At 53.2% G+C, this 19601-nt stretch overlaps 1 protein-coding gene across 10 annotated transcripts in view; it reads left to right on the plus strand.

Annotated features, from left to right (window-relative positions):
- Positions 1 to 17388, plus strand: part of LOC103565181 (beta-galactosidase-1-like protein 2) — a 46669-nt gene extending 29281 nt beyond the window's left edge. For 8 of the 10 annotated variants that reach the window (XM_008541157.2, XM_008541156.2, XM_070623534.1 and 5 more), the window contains 12 exons: positions 5426 to 5496; positions 8541 to 8625; positions 9933 to 10070; positions 10639 to 10719; positions 11132 to 11238; positions 11933 to 12073; positions 12367 to 12438; positions 12701 to 12776; positions 15013 to 15100; positions 15411 to 15522; positions 15935 to 16051; positions 16327 to 17388. In XM_008541157.2, coding sequence (XP_008539379.2) covers positions 5426 to 5496; positions 8541 to 8625; positions 9933 to 10070; positions 10639 to 10719; positions 11132 to 11238; positions 11933 to 12073; positions 12367 to 12438; positions 12701 to 12776; positions 15013 to 15100; positions 15411 to 15522; positions 15935 to 16051; positions 16327 to 16413 — 1175 coding nt within the window. In that variant the 3' untranslated portion in view covers positions 16414 to 17388. The remainder of the gene's footprint in view (positions 1 to 5425; positions 5497 to 8540; positions 8626 to 9932; positions 10071 to 10638; positions 10720 to 11131; positions 11239 to 11932; positions 12074 to 12366; positions 12439 to 12700; positions 12777 to 15012; positions 15101 to 15410; positions 15523 to 15934; positions 16052 to 16326) is intronic. The other 2 variants (XM_070623530.1, XM_008541158.2) reach the window with 1 other exon arrangement.
- The last annotated feature ends 2213 nt before the right edge of the window (positions 17389 to 19601 follow it).

The raw sequence follows: 19601 nt of genomic DNA on the forward strand, positions 1-19601 counted from the left end.
GGCTGTATACACTCCTCCAGACAGCCTGAGCCACGAGTGGAGTTTCTCTGAGGCCTGCTCGTCTGTTTGCATGGCACTGGCCCCAAAGCTCTGGGCCTCAGAGGGCTGGACAGTCCGTGACAGAGACGGACTTGCCACAGCCAACTCTGTAGCTGGTCTCCCATTTCTGTCGAGCGCTCTGGATACTAACAGTGCTCCGCAGACTGCAAGACGTGGGGAACGGCAAGTTGGGCCCCTGAGAAGGTCTCTGAATGTTACAAAGAGGGCTGAGCAGATGAAGCATGGAGCATACTGTGAGGATGGCTTTCCCAAATCCTGCCAGAATTGTAGAGATGACTGACCACTTGCCAGCGTCAGTGTGGCCCCCACAGTGAAGGACAGTTGGCTGGGCAGAGAGTGCACAGTCAATAACCATGGCAGTGCTCCATGCACCAGCATCCGTGCCCCTTACTCTGCCTCTCTTCCCGTTAGTGTAGACGCACTTGCCCCGCTCCTGATCTGCCCGGCCGCTCCACACTGCACTAAGCCCCTTCTTCTCTCAGCTGCTGCAGGGCAGCGAGCCCCTACTGCCCCTCACTGTCCAACCTTCTTTCTATTGGACCGTTCCTATCTGGGTAAAAACTTGTTGCTAGTTCTCCCTTCTAAAAAAGATCTGCTGATTCATTTTCCTGTGCAGAGGCTGTTCTCTTTCTCTGCTCCCCTTTCAGCACGTCTCCCCTGTCCATGCTCATGGCCCCTGTTCCTCCGTCTCCGTCTCTGTCAAACCACAGTGCTGCACCACCACCCTCGCCATCCCACTGGCGGTGCACTGTTCCCGGTTGCTAGTGACCCCACAGTATCAAATTGTTAGTCCTCGTCGCCTCTGATTAGATTTTAGTTTTCAGCAGCTATCAATCTCTTTTTCTTGAAAATTTCCTCACCTGGTGTAAGGGACACAATTTCCTGGCTTTTTCTTGCCCTCATGGGCAGTTCCTTCTCGGTGTCTCCTGCTGGTCGCTTCTCTCTCCCTGAGCTCTGATGCTCACAGTCCTTGTGGCTCACTCCTTGGAATGAGTGCTGCTCTTCTCTCGGTACGCTTACTGCCCTCGTGGTGTCATCCAGATGGCTTTAAATGCCATCTCTGTGCTGATGAGTCTGAGGCATGCATCTCCATCAGGGACCCTTCCTGAACTCCTGCCTTCCATGTGCCTCTCCTCCTGAGCACGGCCCTGGGAAGGCCACCAGTCTCAGTGGAACCAGTGGGAACTGAACTTGTCTCATTCCCTCCCAGAACCTGCCCCACTTTCAGTCTTCTTTTCTCAGTAAATTGTAACCTCATTGCCCACTAATTCTGCAGGCCCTAACCCTTGTAGTCACTCTAGACTCAACTCCTCTCTCTCTGTATGCCTGACACATGGCCATCAGCAAATCCTTTTTACCTTTAGCTTTATCTTCAAAGTTTATCTGGTATCCAAATAAGTTTTACCACCTCAGCTATTACCATCATTTTTCATTTGCAATATTGCAACAGCATTGGAACTGACCTCCCTTTTGTTCGCTATTCCCTCCCCAAGAACTCCTCTGTGTGCCTTGAAAGTATCACTCAGATCATCTCGCGCTGGCCTGAACTCCAGGCATACCTGACCTACTCAGAGTGAAGTGCACATTCTGAGAATGGCTGCCAAGGGCCTCCCCAGCGGCCTCTGTGCCCTAGCTGGCTGCCTCCTGCTCTCCTCTGGCCCACTCTGCTCCACCCCCCTGGCCTCCTTGTTGTTGCTAGAACGTACTCCACGCCCCCAGCCTTCTTCCAGAGAGCTGTGGAGTTGTCCCTCCAACTCCCCTCCGAGGTCGCCTAGAGGTGAGGCTTCCTCTGAAAATTGCAGCTTCTTCCGGAGCTCACCCAGCCCTTCTGCCTTGCTTTGTTTTTGCCTTCCAACCTTCCAGAGTTTCTTTGTTTTATTTACCTGTTTCAGGCAGCAGTAGGCTCTGCCAGGCCTGGCTTCTGTCTGTCTGGTTTGGCTGTGCTCCCGTGCCTGGACACGGTGTGCGCACCGCAAGGATGACCCGTCCTGAAGGGTCTTCCTGCCAGCTGCCTTCCTGGGCTCCCACGCCGTGCCTCTGCTACGTGGGCACGCCGCTCTGTATTGTCCCTCCTGCTTTCCCTCCCCTAGCCCGAATGGCTGGAAGATAGCAGCTTTCCTCCCTGAAGCCCTAGGCCAGCGCCTGGTGTGCGGCTGCCACTCAGAATGACTGCTGGATGAGTGGGCGGCAGCGGCTCTGGTCCCCAGGCAGAGCGAGTTCCTCAAGGAGCCAGATCCCAGCTCCCGAGGAGGACCGGCAGTGATTCCGTGCGTCCACGCGGTGGCACTGTGTCCCTGCGGCTGCCCCGGGGGCGCACCTGTGCGGGGTGGGGCCTGGGCGGCTGTGGCCCTGCTGGAAGGAAGACCCTTTTATAGCGCCAGCAACCAACGTTGGGGAGGAAAGCGTGGCGGTGGGTCGGAGTCTCCAAGGCCCCTGCTGATCTCCATGCCCCCTCCACTGCAGCGCCCCCTCTGAGAGCTGCCTGCTGCCCAGGCTGCCTGGAATGATTTCTCTCAGTTAATTAAAAGTGTAATTGAAGGAACGCATTTACAGGATCTAAAAGTAAAATAATGGAAATGCTTGTAAATACGGTGTGGCCTGCCTCCTCCTCCCTCTCGCCAGAAATGATCATTTGAACCCTTTAACTTTTTCTTCTGGTGTTTTTCTCGTAGTTCTTAAGAATGGGCATATAGAACTCTATACTTATTGATTTAAAATTCCACTTACTGCTGTCTTGTTGCATTGAGGGTTTAGTCCTCTCTCGCCACCTGGGCCCGCGGCTTCCCCTCCTGCCCTTCTGCTAGCCATGTGTAGTCAGTGGCCGTGCCATCGCAGGTCACCACCTTCATGCAGGCCCCACGCTGCGTCTGACGTTCTGGACGACGTTTGCAGATTGACTCACTTTCAGGATGCTTAGTTTTCTCTTTCAATGTACTTACCTCATTTGTTTGTCATTTCTTGTAAGTTCTTCGTTCTCTCCCTTTGGTAAATGTAAACAAATCCTTTACCAAAGACCTTCCAAACTCCTATCATGGGTGTTTTCCAGACGCCTGTACCTGTCGGGTTCTAGGTTGAGTCTGGTCGCTGTCTGGGACCGCATTGTCTCTGACCCCACGGCAGCCTGCTGCATAGCGCTACCCAGACTGACCCGTGTCTGCTGTGGAATCTGTTTCCTGGAACTTTGACAGCATTGCTCTCTTATTTCCTAGGATCTGCTCTTGCTGCCGAAGTACGGTTCCATTCTGGTGCCTGATCCTTTTAAATGCCCTGTTTTCTTTTCTCTCCTGTTTCTAGGAAATTTTAGAGTTTTCCTTTTATCCTTGGTATTCTGGTATTTGACAATGATGTACTTTGGTGTCCCTTTCTTGGCACTTTTTTGGATCACTTGAACTGAAACAGGGTCATCAGTGGTGGGACACTCATCATGCATTTCTTTGATATGCTTTCCCTCTTCTCTCTGATCTTCTGGTCATTCCTGTTTCTCATGGATTGGACTCTGATACTGATTCTCTAAGTCGCTTATCTTTTTGATTTTTTCTCTTTATGCCCTTGAGTTCTACTTTCTGAGCAACTTCTTCAGCTTTTGTCTTCCGATCCTTCTGTTACCTCTTGGGTCATGTTTTCCTTGAATAATTTCTTTTCTCATAGGATGCTTTTTTAATGGATAATATGGTTCTTATCTCTCTCTGAGGATATTTTACTATTTTTTTTTAACTTTTACCTGTTCTGCTCATCCTTCCACCTGAGGGGCCTTTCTCAGTTGGTGGCTCTTGCATGGGCAGTTAAGGAAGAGGCACTCTGTGGCCCCTTGGGGACCCCGGGTGGAGGAGAGGCTGTTGGCAGGTGTGCTCCTTTGCAGGGTGGGTGGGCCCTATTGGGCTCTTTCAGTGAGGGAAGCCCGACTGTCAGTGCTGGAGTCCAGAGACGGCTCCTTTGGTCTATGGCTGCAGATGTTTGGGGCGCAGGCTGGGGGTGGGCAGGAGCCCCCTTGGTCAGATTGCCCTCTTTCCCCGCTTCACGTCTCAGCCACACTCTGCTGTGCCCCGTCCCTCCAAGCCTGGAGCCGCTGGGGCTCAGCTTTCCTGGAGAGTGTGGTCCCCTGAGGGGACAGCACCGCTGGGGAAGTGGCTTGAGGGGTGCACGAGGCAGGGGACAGGCGTTCCCCCTGCACGGTGCCTCGGACATGAGGGAGGCCTTGGGTTGCAGGTGGGCAGCCAGTCATAACTTCTTCCTTTCTCTCAGGCTGTTCCCTGCCCTTTTTCAGTCGCTTAAGGCTTTCTTGAAATCTCTTCACTGTTATGCCTCCTCTCTAGTTCTTGTTCCTTATGGCCTTCCACTTTTTCACGCCTTGTTTTTATTTGAGTGGAGTGTCAGGAAGCTAGGAGTAGATGCTGTTCAGTTAGCCATGCTAATCCTGTTGACCTCTGAGATTTCTGCCTGGTCAGTTTCTGACAGGCCTCCTGTCTTCAAGGGATTTCTGCTTTAGTTGAGGGGGGTCTGGATGTAGGGTTCCCCAGTGGGTTGCTGGAGGACAATGACATCACAGAACAAGGGTGGGTATGAGATGGGCCAGGGGCTGCAGTCCTGCTCTGCTGCTCACCAGCAATGTGGTGACCGTGAGGCTTGTTATTTAACCTCCTGGAGCCTCAGCTCTTGTCTGTTTTTAATCACTGGTGATCAGGGGCTTATGTCTGACAGGAGAGCATCAGGGTGGTCAGCTTGCCAGGCCGGCTCAGTCTCTGTCAGGCCTTCCCAGTCTGCTGGAACCCAGGCAGAGGCCGCTGAGTGTGAGCCCACTGCCCAGGCAGACAGGAGGCAGGCAAGGAGCTCCAGAACCAACTGCTGCAGTGGGCTGGCCAGGGGATCCACAGCCATAGGCAAATGTAGCACATCTTTCTCGGCATCCTTTCACTAATGGAAAGCCACTTAAAATATAATTTTAAATTAAAAAATGAACACCATGGGGTAGAAGAGAAAATTAGCCTCGTCAAAGAAATGAAAGTGGAGTCTTCATTTAGGTTGTTACCCCGTACTAGGTGCTTGAGGTGCAAGGAGAGCTCCGACTCTGGGCTCCTGCAGAAGAACAAGTGACAGAACCCACACTCTGGCTGTAAACCCATGTGAATCCAGAACAGATGCCTCGTGAGGGCCTCCCTGTGCACTCTGTGCCGAGGGTGGGATTTCCAAGATGAGCAAGATAAATCTCCTGACATCAGAGAAACCAAACTCTAATTGGAGGTGGGAAACAATGTCAAGCTTAGTTAATTTATTATGCTGGTGAACTGCGAAAGGTCTGGGGTAGTTCAGGAAATCTTCCTGGCTTTATGAGAATGTTCTGTTTCTTTTTTCTTCTTTCCATCCACAGTGCTGGCCACCATCAACTTACAGTCACAACACGACCTGCAGTTATTAAGCACCTTTCTCTTCACTGTCCAGGTGAGTCTGGCCCGGGCCCTGCTCCGTGTGAGTGTAGGAATCCTAGAGGGGAGTGGAGCCTCTGTGTCAGAAGCCTCTGGCGCTCTGGACACCTGCACTGTGCTCGGGGTGCCCCAGATGGGAGAGAAGCGCTGCAGAACCCAGCTCCTGCTGCCCCATTTTGCTGCGCCCGTGGCTGGGGAAGCCGTGTGGACATGCTCTGAGTTGTTGCTGTGTGAGGTGATGCATGAATATGGTTTCCTGCCTCTTGAGAAAGGGCCCTTTTCAAAGCTCTAGGCATGATGCCATCACAGAGGCCTCTTGACTAGAATTCTGTGACTCACGTAGCCCCAGACATGCTCATTTGGGCCCTAGGGATCAAGGGGAGAAACACTGCTGTGCCCTGTGCAGTATATGTCTAACCTCAACCTGTGAGGCCCCTGTGGGCCTAGAAAGATGATTGTCGTCAGTAGGACAGGCAGGCTGACCCATTCCAGGTCAGAGGGCGAGAGGAGTTTCTGGCTGTACCTCAACATCTATCAGGGTGATGGGAATTTACAGTTAAATCCTGTTCTGATCGATTTCTTGTCTCTCAAGTTCATGTGTCTCCCCTAAGGAGAGAGATATGGTCTGACCAAGGCAGCTGCAGCCCATTTGCAGAACTGAGAGACCCGTCTCTCACCCTGTCTTACTGAAGGGTGGGAATGCCCCAATCTGCCAGCATGGGCTGATGGTCATGTTGATCCCTGGTCTAGAGCGAGCTGTTGGAGCGTTCGTGTCACAGGTGGACAGATGCCTGTGGAGGTGCTGGGGTTGTTCTCCATCCCAGCTGTTCATTTGTTAGAGCAGAGGCAGTGTCCTAAGGCACATCCATATGAAGCCATCACAGCAGTGTGGAGCCACGAAGGATGAGGGCCACCTGTGTGTATGGCGTGGCTACTACTGAAGTTTAGAGGCACAAGCAGAACGGGCAGGGAGGTGCGCAGGAGGAGGTGGGACCAGGCGGACCTCACCCCACGCAGACTTTGTGGGGCAGATCTGGAGAGAGACAGCAGGTACAGGTGGGCCCAGATCCAGTCCCTTTCTCCTTTCCTTGCCTCCTCCCGTATTTACTGAGTGCCTGCTCTATGCGTGGGGTGGGGCTGGGCCCTGTTCCTCTGCAGTGACTAAGATGACAGGGTCTCTGCCCTCCCGTGGTTTGTTGCCTCCTTGGGGAGAGACGTGTTAACCAAACAGTTGCCCAGTAACTGATGGGATTGTACAGAGTGCTGCCTAGGAGAAGCACAGGATGCAGTGGCTGCCCTCCGCCCACTGGGGCTGGCCGCCCTGTGCTTCTCTCTCCTCTTCTGTGAGTGGGGGTGCCGATCGTAGCTAGTCAGAGGTTGTTTGAGGATTGAATGAGGTGATACTTGGAAGGCACCCAGCACAACAGTGCTTCACGTTGGCTCCTTCAGGGTCCTCCTTGGAGAAATGGCCACACCCGTGTGCACCAGGCCAGGTCATCCTTTGATCAAGTGGCACTGCTAAAGGCCTTTCTGTTCACAGCTCAGCGATGTTTGCTTTCCCCAAGGAAGGGGAGTTGAGTGCTTCTTTGTTTTGATCAAAGTTGCCTTTGAATGGGGACAACACAGGCCCAGCTCTCCTCCACTTTGGTGTGGCCAACAGCACCTCGCTGGTCCTCCCATCCATGTCAGTGATGGAGAGAACCCACGCGAATGTTTCCTGAGCACTTCCTAAGGACCAGGCCCTGGGTGCCAAGGGCTTTACGTGCATCGTGTCCTTTAGTTCTCCCAGTGACCATGTGTGCTCACTGCTGTTACTACCGTTTTACAGTCAAAGAGACATTTGTAGAAGGGATAAACACCCAGTAAGAGCATGTTAGGGAGGACAGCGGAGCCCCAGCTCCTCACTGTGTGGTGCAGTGACCTGGGCCAGTGGTGGACAACTCCCTGCGTTGGCCCTGGCACCCTCCAGTCATGACAGAGAGCCCCTCATGGCACTGCAGAATACTGACATGTGGCACTTAAGATTGATTCCTCCCTTTTTAGTGACTTAGATGTGGTCCTATATCCCCTTCTTTGGAGGTGGACAGCTGTAAAGAAAACCAAGCCACATATCTTGCTAAGAATTATTGTGACTCCTTTGGCCTTCCTCTGCTGTGGCTGGTCCCTTCCACTCAGTGGACTGTGAATCTTCACCCTGGGTCGGACTTTATTGCCCTGTGGGCACTTGCCTTCGAAATGTGAAGCCGTCACTGACAGAGACGGCCTGTGCGGAATGAAGAAGGCTCTCTGTGCGGAGCTTGAAATGCAGCCTCTCAGTCCTTCCACCTCCCCCAGGTGCTACGGTGCTTCCACACACAGGGCAGAGTAGAGCCTGGTCCCTGGAGTGATTTCTGCATCCTTGGGACAATCCTGTGCAAAGTCAGTGTTCTGAGGCAATAGTAAAGTCTTACTGAATGTCCCAGCCAAAGTATGAAGCCAGACATTGTGGCTGCAGAGCCTGCACTGTGAAGGGCTGGGCTGTGATGCCCTCACTTCTTGGCTCTTAAAGAGAGGCCCACTCAGCAGCTCTCTGACTCTTCCTTCTAAAGGAAGCAGCACCTGAGGGGCCTGTGTCCACGGTGTACCTCTCAGAAGTGGAGTTATCCTGACAGAACATTCTCCTTCCCTGGAAATTGATAGGGTTGGCTTGATTCAGAACAAACCCCATGTAGGAAGAGACTCTGAAAGCAGGTGCTGAGTTCTCACGAAGACTGACTTTGAACACAGCCCTGTGTTTTCGTGCTAGCGCTGTATGCAATGTTGAGCCACGTCAAGGCAGCAGGGCCACTGCAGCCACCTTGGTGGCCTGTTCCACCCCGTCCTGCAGGGTGGAGGCCGTACATGGAGGAGAAGCCGGTGCAGGTGTACTTGGTGCATGTCTGTGCTCTGCTTCCCATGGCCTCTAAGGCAAGGGGCTTGCAGCCGGGGAGGAGTTGGGGGACAGAGGTGCTGGCATCCCCTCCAGGAAGAGCTTTCCTCTGTCTCTCTTGACCAGCTAACTTCTCATTTTGTGGTGCCCAGGGGGCTCGGCCCAAGATGGTGATGGAGTACTGGACGGGGTGGTTTGACTCGTGGGGAGGCACACACAACATCCTGGATTCCTCTGGTGAGTGTTTTACAGTACCTGCCTCCAGCATGTGTGTTGACTGAAGAGGTAGGAAGAAGTTCCAAATACCCTGCTAACTGATGTAGACTAGCTGGTGGGTGCAAGCCTCCTGGGATTGTTTGCATGTAATAGCTCATATTTTCCAGAGCCATTTGTCTTGACATTTGAAGTGAACAGTAGGACTTTTGACATTGCTTTATTATGTTTTCGTAATTAGATAAGTAATGTGTGCCTATTGCAAACATCCAGCAAATACAGAAAATATATAAAGAAGAGATAAAAACCCCAGAGCCCAGGGAAGACCTGGGGTGTGCAGTGTAGGCCGCTCTCTGTCTGCAGCCCCACGTGCACATGGAGAGATGTGGACAAATGCAGGCACATCTGCTCCTCGTCACCTGCTTGTGCCAGTGAATGACATAAAAGACAGCTTTCTATACTGTTAGATATAGATTCCATCACTGTTTTTAAGAATGGAAAGAACTCCATGTATTGGTGACGAAAGCGCAATTCATTTACCCACTCTCTTACTGATGAACACTTAGGTTGTTTTCAGTGGTTCTTTTTAACTGAACGCCATGTCAGTGAGCATTCTTGAACATCCAGTTTTGCATACCTGGCATATTATTCCCGTATAAGTTCCTAGCAATAGAAGTACACATTAATGCAATTTTGATATATATTTACTAAACTGCCCTCCAGAATGATTGTAGCAATTTTTACTCACCATTATTCAATGAGAATACATTATTCAATGAGATTCATCAACAATGAGTATTAAGATAATTCTTAATATTTGCTAATCTGATAGGTCATTGTTTAGTTCACATTTCTTTGACCAATACTGAGGTTTTTAAGAAAACATATACATGGATATATTAATTAACCATTTATAGTTCTCCTTTGATACTATCTTCTTGTGTCATTGGTTCTGATAAAGCAGGGTTGAGGAGGTGGTCAGAACTGCATCTGTAATTCTGAGCGCTGTCTTTCTGTGTCTTACAAAGCGAGAGTAAAGTGGAGAGGTGTGCCAGATGGAGGCAAAGGCTGCTCTGCACAGCGGGTTGTCCGCGTTGTAGTTGATGGAGACCTTACTGACTGAGAAACAGCTGGCAGGCCGAAGCTCAGGGCCGCGGTTCTGGCCCGTCTCTGTTGCTCCTCCTCTGCTCTTCTGTGATGGGGGTTTAGTGGAAGCTGAAGGGCAGAGCGATGCAGTTGGATCTGAGGAGGGGCTGGGAAAGAGGAGACTTACAACTTGTCTCAAACTCGAGGTCACTCTGCATGTTCCCCCTTCTCCCCTTCTCCTGTAGAGGTTTTAAAAACCGTGTCTGCCATCATTGACGCTGGCTCCTCCATCAACCTCTACATGTTCCACGGAGGCACCAACTTTGGCTTCATAAATGGAGCCATGCATTATTATGACTATAAGTCTCATGTCACCAGCTATGGCAAGTATTCCCCATACCTCCCCTCCCCAGAACACCCCAGCATTTGTGTGTCTGGGACGATTTATGGAGAGTCCTTTAGGGACACCTTCTGAGCCTTTAATGCATTTGGCTGTAGAGTGCCTGGGGAAGGGGGAGGTTTGTGTGGATCATCAGTTTTCAACTTCCAGAGCAGGGGGGATGGCAGCCCATGGATGTGCCCGTGAGCCTTTTGGAATTGAGCTGGAGGGAGTGGGAGAGGTGCGGCGGGCAGGTCCTCACATGAGGGCAGCTGCTTCTGCCCACTCAGGCCCTTCCCGTGGCGTGACCCCCGCCCTCCCCTTGACAGTCCTGGAAGGCAGGAAAGATGCCTGGAAATTTAGGGTCATGCTGTGGTCACAGGCAGTTTGGGTGGCACTTTGTACTGGTTGGTATTTGTAGTATTTTGACTGCTGGCTCATACCGAAAGTGTTTGCCTCCCAAATCGCTGGGATAAAGATCCTGCTGCCCGCCCCCAGCTTCTCCCTTTTTGCTGCCACAGACACTGTCCTGGGACATGGGTGACCAGTGACAGCACCCTGGTGTCTTGCAGACTATGACGCGGTGCTGACAGAGGCGGGAGATTACACAGCCAAGTACCTCCAGCTCCGGGATTTCTTCGGCTCCATCTCAGGTACCTGGCCAGCAACAGGCTCCAGCACCACCATGGGCCCTTGCTTTTGCTCTGAAACTCCTGAAGAGTTCTTTCCTGACCACCCCACCTCAACCCCAATTGATCTGTGTGCAAGAATGTCCTGGACAAGGACAGGCGAGTTGAGAGATTAACTGTTTTCATCCTAGTTTGTGTCTTGCTAGCTTTGCCTTTTCATGGGTGCTAAGATTCCTGAGGATATGACAACGCCCTCATCCCCCATGGCATTGCCTTGCTAGCAGGGTCTGGGCCTGTCTGGGAATGGGCCTGTTTTCCTCTTGGCTCTAGGATAGAGGAGGATGTTGGGCCCTGGCTGGGAGCCATGGGTTGCAGAGGCTGGAGGGGCAGTGACTGGGGTCCTTTGGGATGGCCCTGTTGTCTGTCTATGTTGCAGGTACCCCTCTGCCTCCCCCACCTGACCCTCTTCCCAAGACTGCATACGAGTCCGTGACGCCAGCTTTCTACCTGTCACTGTGGGATGCCCTGAAGTACATGGAGGCGGTGAGTGCTGTGGGTAGGGTGGCGGGGCCAGGAACCCCTCCAGACAGCTGTCATGGAGGAAGAGAAAACCAACTCTTGATAGCTTTGAGGTCCACGCTCCAGCTTTAGAACTTGGAGTAAAGAGAATGAACCCAAGGTAGACTATGAAGTGGGAAGGAACTCTTTAGACCTTGAAGAAAAACTGGATCACACAGTAGGGATTCCCTTTCTCCAGCCTCAGTGGGCAGAGAGGATGATGAGGGGGCAGGAGAGTGGGCTTCACCCTCCTCTGAGAAGAGGGTGTACCTCCTGTAGCTGACTCAGAGGGGTGCTGTGATGCAAAAATGAGGGTGGCTTAAAAAGCTGAAAGTCCACGAGATGGCAGGTCTTCATTCTGTTGTTATTGCATATCCCTCTTCTCATCCCCCTAATCCTGTGACCTGGAGAGCCAGAGTTAGTGTGAGAAAGAGTCAAAATCAGGATTTTGGAGCTGAGAGCGCCAATCAGCTGGACTGGCTCCACATGTTTGTGAAATGAGACATCAAAATAGAAAAAATCTTAGAGGCCCCTGCCCCACCCCTGCCCCACAGTGTGCTAATTCCCAGGTGGGGATCTGTCTGCTGCCCCACACTCCCCAAGAAGGCTCAAGATGAGGTTGCTGCCTTTGTTCTCCTCTGCCTAGCCCCTGTGCCTCCCCTGTCTTTTTTCTGTACAGCCAATCAATTCTGAACAGCCAGTCAATATGGAGAACCTGCCAGTGAACAATGGCAACGGACAGTCCTTTGGGTACACACTGTATGAGACCACCATTGCCTCATCTGGTGTCCTTAGTGCTTTTGTGCGTGACCGGGGACAGGTAGGAGCATCTCCTCTTGATTCCTGTGGGCTTGTAGTCCTCAAGCCCGACAACAGATGTTTGACTCTCTTTCCTCTCACAAATCTGGCTGTTCCCAGTGTATGGAGATGGCCCACCACCGTCAGCTCTGTAGTCCTTTTCAGCTGTAATCATGGGCATTCATTTTTCCTCTGTGCCTGGCTAAATGCCCTCCTCAGCACACACAGTGTTATCTCTTTCTCTGCTAAGCAGAGATCCCTCTTACACCTCCCTCCTGTTGACCCATGGGTGCTTTCTGTCTGTTCATTTGGCAGGTATTTGTGAACACGGTATCTATAGGATTCTTGGACTATAAAAGGAAGGAGATCAATATCCCCTTGATCCAGGTTTGTTACCCTTGTGGAGCTGGGCAGTGGCTCACGCCAGCTGCTTCCTGAGTAGATTTGGCAGGAGTCAAAGAGGAAGATTGGCAGACTGGAGGCTTCTTAACCACAGAGCTGCACATGGAAAGAGGGGCAGAACATTGCATTCTGATCACCCTCAGAGCTTAGGGGAGAACTAGGGTTCCACAGAGAAACCCCCAGGTGCAGTTGTGATCTTATAGCTGAGTAATCAAGCATTCATCATCGACCACTATATTCCTGGCAGGGTTACACCACGCTGAGGATCTTGGTGGAGAATTGTGGGCGAGTCAACTATGGGGAGATTGATAATCAGCGCAAAGGTGGGTCACAGCACATGCCGAGGGAAGAACTGCCAATGCTCAGCATGTGCCCGGCTATGCCTCCTCTGTACTAGCACACCAGCAGGCCATGGAGGCAGATTGCAATGAGGTGGGGTTATGGTGGCCCACTGGAGGATGTGGAGTCATAGAGGCCCATTGGAGGGAGGTTGGCCATGGAGAACCCTAACAGTGAGGTAGCTCATAGAAGCCAATTGTAGTGAGGTGGGTCACTCACAGACAACCATTGCAGTGAGGTAGGGTCATGGAGGCCCATTGAAGGGAGGTGGGCTCATGAAGGCCCGTTAGAAGGAAGAGGGTCATGGAGGCCCACTGTAGTGAGGAAGGGTCATGGAGGCCCACTGGAAGAAGGTAGGATCATGGAGGCCCACTAGAGGAAAGTGGGTCATGGAGGCCCAATGGAGGGAAATATGGTCATGGAGGCCCACTGGAGGGAGGTGGGGTCATGGAGGCCCAATGGAGGGAAATATGGTCATGGAGGCCCACTGGAGGGAGGTGGGGTCATGGAGGCCCACTGGAGGGAGGTGGGGTCATGGAGGCCCACTGGAGAGAGGTGAAAGTCGGCCTGAGAGGACCAGCTGGGTTCTGACCTCTTCCTGGTTAACGCTCCCTGTGCATGTTGTCCTCATGGTGAGCACACAGCAAACACTGAGCCAGCCTCTCCACATCTCACTAGGCTGCAGTTGCTTTAGCAGGGGGCTGTCTGCTGGGGTGGTGAGCAGGGGTGGGTGAGGGGCAAGGAAAGGGATTCCCAGAAATCCAGATAAGGTATGTCCACAAATCCAAATCCAAGAACTCCTGTCTTCTGGGGTCTCCACACTGGATTTCTTTTCTTGATCCGCCTTGGAAATGCATTGATGCTCTCCTTTGTGGTGGGGAGGAGGCAGAAGACAAACAGTGAACAAAATGCTCTTGATGCAAGCCGCTCTTGGAAAAGTCTACCAACTCAATTCAGGTTTCTTGGCCTTCTAAATCTTCTTTGCTTAAATTTGTGTCTTCCTTCTTATCCATTTATCAGGATGTGGTTGGTTTCACGTAAGTTGTGAAATAAGAACTTAGAGTAAATGCTACTGTGGTGAGGAGGGCTGATGACCTCCCAGCTCTCCCATGGGTTTGCCTTTGTAATGAAGAAAGCTGCGCAGCCTGTCCTCGTCCTCACCTGCCAGGGAAGCACTGTGGCCCACGGGGGACTCCTGGATCCGGGGGTCAGCCCTCTCCAGTGGGCCTCAGGGTAGCTTCTGGCACTGTCCTGCTCACCGTCTCTTTTCCCTAAACAATCCCCTGCGCTCCTCTCTGGGTTTCAGCTTCTTCCCCCAGGGGCTCCCTCTCCAGGCCCATCCTCACTTCCTGTCTTCTCCTGGCATGGGAAGGGACTGCCTGCTTGAGCCTGTTCCCTGTCCTTGCCTCCCCAGGCCCCTGGCCAAGGTGTGCCCTGGACTCGCACTGTGGAGTTCCTGTCCTCTGGAAGCGTTCAGTGTTTATAAGGCACAGACTTTGTTTCCAGAAATGTGTGTCCCCTAACACACCTGTACCTGCAATTTAAGAGGGTCTGCAGGCCCCATGAAGCCTGTTCACATTCCCCAGCCTGTCCAAATTCCCCCTCTAGCCACTCCGCAGTTCCATGACCTAGAGGACCACGGGAGCTGCTCTGAGACCAACACAGCTGACCCCTCCCCAAGGCACCAATTAATCTCTACTCACGTGTGCACAGCTCCTCAGACTTGGATGCCCAAGTCATACTGCCATTGATTCACAATTTAAATATTTTAGAAAGAAATCTTTAATCCTAGGTCATGTAGAAGATTCCTGGCTGAGTTATTAAGTCTCTTTAGTCTGGGACCCACTGAAACTGACCTTGAAGCCAGTCTAGAACCACTGTGACCTCTTGGTCATCTGTCCTTTTGGCCTCATTTTATTGTGTTGGAATTCTCAGCCCCCAAAAGGGAGCCTCCCCCTCAGAGAGAGGCCAGAGACTGTTCTTGCCCTCTGACTCTCAGCTCTGTCCTCGCCCTCGCTTGGGTTCTTCCTGGCCACATCTAGGACTGGGCACACACTGGTATTACTCGTTCTCATCCTCTTTGGGATTTCTAGGGAAATGCCATGTGATGAGCCCCTTAGGGAGTGTATCCTTCACATCAACTTCCCACATGTGTCAGCCGCAGCCAGGTCTGCTGCCCCGCTGTGGCCATGCCCGTGTTTCCTTGCCTCCTTCTCACAGGTTTAATTGGAAATATCTATCTAAATGATTCTCCCCTGAGCAAATTCAGAATCTACAGCCTGGATATGAAAAAAAGCTTCTTTCAGAGGTAGGTCCCTGCCCCGTGCAGTGTGTGAACTCACAGACAAGGAGCAGGAGAGCCAGGAAGGCCCAGGGCTGCTCTCGCCTTGCCCCTCCTGCCACCCATGTGTAAACAGACCCAGAGCCCAGATGGTGGCAGTACCAGCGCTAGAGAGTAGGGGATCCCCCTGATGCCACCCCGCTGCCCTCCCTGTGCTCCAGTTAACAGGCGGGGACCGGGGCCGGGGGGGGGGGGTGGTCCTCTGGAATTCGATGCAGGACAGGACGCAGATGTGAGAAGGTGCCCCTCCCTCTCTTGTCTTCCTTTCTGGCTGTAGGTTCAGCTTTGACGAATGGAACAAGGTCCCTGAAGCACCTACATTCCCTGCTTTCTTCCTGGGGGCCTTGTCAGTTGCCCTTTCCCCCTCCGACACCTTTATGAAGCTGGAGGTTCGTAGTCCCTCCCTGCCCAGGCTCCCGTCTCCCCTCAGAAGGAGCCCTCTGGACCACCTGTGCCCAGAGCGTCTCTGTCCTTGCGTCCCCTCCTCCGAAGGGGTCACCAGGGCCTCCCTAGGCCAGGCAGAGTGGGCTCAGAGCAGGAGAACCACCTGGTGGTACTTCTCAAGGTCTAGGTTCCTACGTCCAGTCTGAGCCTGGTGCCCTGCCGGGGAAACACGGCGCTAGTGGGGATGGGAGCTGAACTCCCCACTTGTTAACCTCGTGGCTGTCAGCATCGGTTCATCCGGGCCTCCTGGGAGCCGAGAACACACAGCCCGTGTTTAACTGTGTCTCTGCCTTCCCATGTGACTTTATATTCCGTGGCTTTCATGGTCAACTAACCTCTTCCCTACTCTGCTTAAAGGGCTGGGAGAAGGGGGTTGTGTTCATCAATGGCCAAAACCTTGGACGCTACTGGAACATCGGACCCCAAGAGACCCTCTACCTCCCCGGTACCTGGTTGGACCAAGGCATCAACCAGGTGCGCGCACTTGCTGCCCTTCCTTTTCCCCAGGACCCCCTTCTCCTCCCTGCCCTGACTGGCATCACAGGGTTTCCCTGGTCCCAGTCTGTTAAGGCTGGGAGGGCAGGAGGGGGGCAGAGGTGGTGTCCGGCTCCTCTGTGCTCTTCCTTGTGCTGATGAGTGTGGGTCCCTATTCCTTCCAGCCTGGTTCCCAGCTCCCTCCTGAAGGCCCCCTCTTCTGACTCTCAGACAGACCTCCGCTGTTGTCATACCCTAACCCTTCTCTCCCCCAGGTCATTGTTTTCGAGGAGAAGATGGCAGGCTCTGTGATACAGTTCACTGAAACACCCCACCTAGGCAGGAGCCGGTACATCAACTGAGCAGCACCGCCCAGCACCTCCTGTGGTGGGAAGCAGGCGAGCGCCACCCTCCTCCTAGCTGACAGGAGGCCTGGTGGGCCCCTCACACCCTGCCATCAGGAGAGTGCCCTTAAGTAGCAACCTCAGGGAGCCAGGGGGCCCCAGCTCTGCCCATTGCTTCAGTTCAAGACCCTAGCCCTGGGGACCCAAAGAGGAGAGGTAGGATGGCCAGGGAAGGATCCCTTCTTGCCTGAAGTGGCTCTTGACCCGGCTCTGCCGCCCCACTTCCTGCTCTCCTGGGAGAGGACAGGGATGTCTCTCAGGGTGCCTGGGGCCCTCAGGAAAGGCCTGACTGGTTGGCCCGGACTCCTGGACGCTGGCTTGCTCCTTCGAGGTTCTCACCTGGCTCAGCTACCTCCCTTGTGGCCCCTTTTCATTTCTGAAGTAGCGACCTGTCACCACTTGTAGGGGATAGGAAGGGGGTGTATATCCTGATTGGCGTTGTTCTCTTCACACCCTCCTGAGCCTGCTCTGGGACTCTGGGAGGGGCTCCTGCTGAGGAGACTTTTCATTCTCCTTTTCATTCTCACTGATTGCGTCAGATAGGATGACAGCCTGAGCTTAAGAGAAGCAGAAACCCTCGGTTGCTTGTTTCCTGATTAGAGAGTCTGTCCAGGTTTACTGGGTGGGAAGCTCCAGCTGAGGAGCAGATGGAGACCCTCGCAGAAGCCGCACCCTCCCCGGGCCACAGGGGGGTGGTGGCAGGAGGCCTGCTCCAGTGCGCGCCGCCCCCCGGAAGGTTGGGGCCACTGGGCACCCAGCCTGGCGCAGGTGTGCTCCCCTCCCTCTGCTCCCCGTGGCCACGCGAGGGGGGAGGGGCAGCCTGGCCCCACAGTTGTCTGTCCGCTTTGAGGCGCTTGTTCTGGGGATCGAGTCCAGTGGTTTGGCTCAGGTTCACTGTTCTGAATTGCAATAAAGCAGTAGAATTGAATCAAATCTCTTTGGTGGTATTTCTCCAATTCTCTTTGTGCTATTAGCCAGAGATGCCCGCCATGTGGGGTCAGCCTCATATTTAGCCTGGCTGGCGCCTGTGTCCAGACGCTAACTTTACCTATGAGTGGATGACCTGGCCTCTGGCTCCTTCTCATGTCCTCCTGACCTGCGTTCCCCCTGAAGTGTCACCTGGATTGCAGGTGCCCCTGGAGAGGAGAAGTGCAATACAAATCCGTTCTGCTGCTGGTGGGCAGGCGGTAGACCTGCTGGACAGCCACGAGCTCTGCATGTGAGTGAGCTGCAGTGGTGTTTCCTTTAAAAATAGCATCTGGATTCTACTGCCACAAATGATTTATCTTCCATAATAATCAAAGTCAAATAGCAGACTCCTCCCCAGGGCGGTGCCTGCACCAGGAGCCCACAAAGACAGGGCAGGGAGAGGAGCAGGCCACGGGGCCCCCTGCGGCCCGCCGGCTTGCAGCCTGTGCTCGGCTGAGAAAGGGTTCTGCACAGGTGCAGCTATGATGTGCAGCTGCTGGGCCCCAGAGCTGAGCCGAGTCAGGACAGACAGTCACAGGGGGCTGGGCCCAGGGGTCCCACTGGGGGAAGAGAAATGGAGCTTATTAAAGTGAACGTCATGGACCATGACCAGGGGGCAAGAGGAGGGCAAAGTCCCCAGTTTTGCCGAGACTCAGCAGCTGTTCCTGAACTGCCTTGGAATGGAAAGCCCAGATCTCAGATGTGGGTGGGGCCGGGGCTGCTGGGCATGGCCAGCGCTGGGTCTCGCTGCACCCCAGAGTGTAAGTGGGCTTCTGTTGGAAAATGTGACAGGGAACTGATATTTAAGGGAATCTTACTGTGAATCCTTTGTGAAGCGAAGAATCCCCTCAGATTACTCTCACGTGAATCTGCGAAGATGCCCTGGCCCTTTCTTAGGGCAAGGTCCTCCTGCACCAACTTAATATTCTTGACCTTCTTATCTGCGAAATGACCCTGCAGCAACTCTCCAGAGCACCTGGAAGAGATCGTCCTCAGCTCATTCAAGGCTTGTCCAGACATTCCCACTGGACAGCCTCAGCTCAGTCTCTCTTGAAGACTACCCGTGGTAACCCCAACTTCTAAATGCTGCAGGTCTCCAGACCCATTCTTGGGCCTCTTCTTCCCTCTGTCCACACTGGCTGCAGAGGGCCTCATTGACCCGGGCTTGTCAATAGCCTTGACACTAGTCCTCTGCAGTGTTCGTGTTCATCTCCGTCCGAGCTCTGGGTATACTGGCCACTGTCCACTCACTTCCCTCCTGCACGTGTCTAATGGTCACGTCACACCAAACTCCCCTACTCCCATGTGTCCCTCCTGCACTACGCCATATCTGGAAAGGGCAGTTCTCTTCCGTGTCTCAGATGATTTTGGCTCCTCTCTTTCATATCCCATCCATCAGCAGATTGTGCCTCTTAAACACTTGGAGAACCCGATCACTTTTCTCTGCCCCAAAGCTTGCACCCTCATCTTGCTCGCTGTCATCTTGTGCTGGCATCATTGAGGGAGCTGCCTCCTTGTCCCCTGGCCTGCCCTTGTTCTCTCTGTGCATTGTCAGCACAGGAAGCGGAGTGATTCTTCCAGAAGGCCAGTTAGATCCTGTTGGTCCTCTGCTCCAATCCCTGGAGTGGTTTCCCTTTTCACTCACAGTAGAAGCCAGAAGCTTTCCTCTGGCTCCCAGGATCAATGCATTCTGTGCCTCCCTGCTCCCATGTCTATCCCATCTCCCACCACCAGCCCCCCCCCAACTCCCCAATCTGCTGCAGTCACACTGGCCTTTTTGCTGATCTTTAAACATGCTAAGCACTCTCCTGCTTGGGGGTGAGTTCCCTGTTCTGGAATGCTCTGACCCAGATAATGCATGTCTGTGTGCTGCTCTGACCAGATGTCACCTTTTCAGGGCGGCCTTTCTGACCACCCTACACAGTCAATCAGCTCCTCTCCACAGCTGCTCTGTCTCCCCCACTCAGCCTCATGCTTCTCCTGGCACAGACTGCATCTGGACCACTGGAGATGTCTGTTGTCCAGGCGTGCCTCTCCCTGGAAGGCAAGCTCTGTGCAGACAAGTGCTTTGGTTCCTCACTGCTCTGGGTCAGCTCCTAGAATAATGCCTGTTCTTAGACGGCACCCAACAAATAAATATTGGTTGGATAGTTAAAGCAATAAATGAGAATAAAATA

The sequence above is a fragment of the Equus przewalskii genome, chromosome 6 (genome assembly GCF_037783145.1).
Source record: "Equus przewalskii isolate Varuska chromosome 6, EquPr2, whole genome shotgun sequence".
Classification (NCBI taxonomy): Eukaryota; Metazoa; Chordata; class Mammalia; order Perissodactyla; family Equidae; genus Equus; species Equus przewalskii.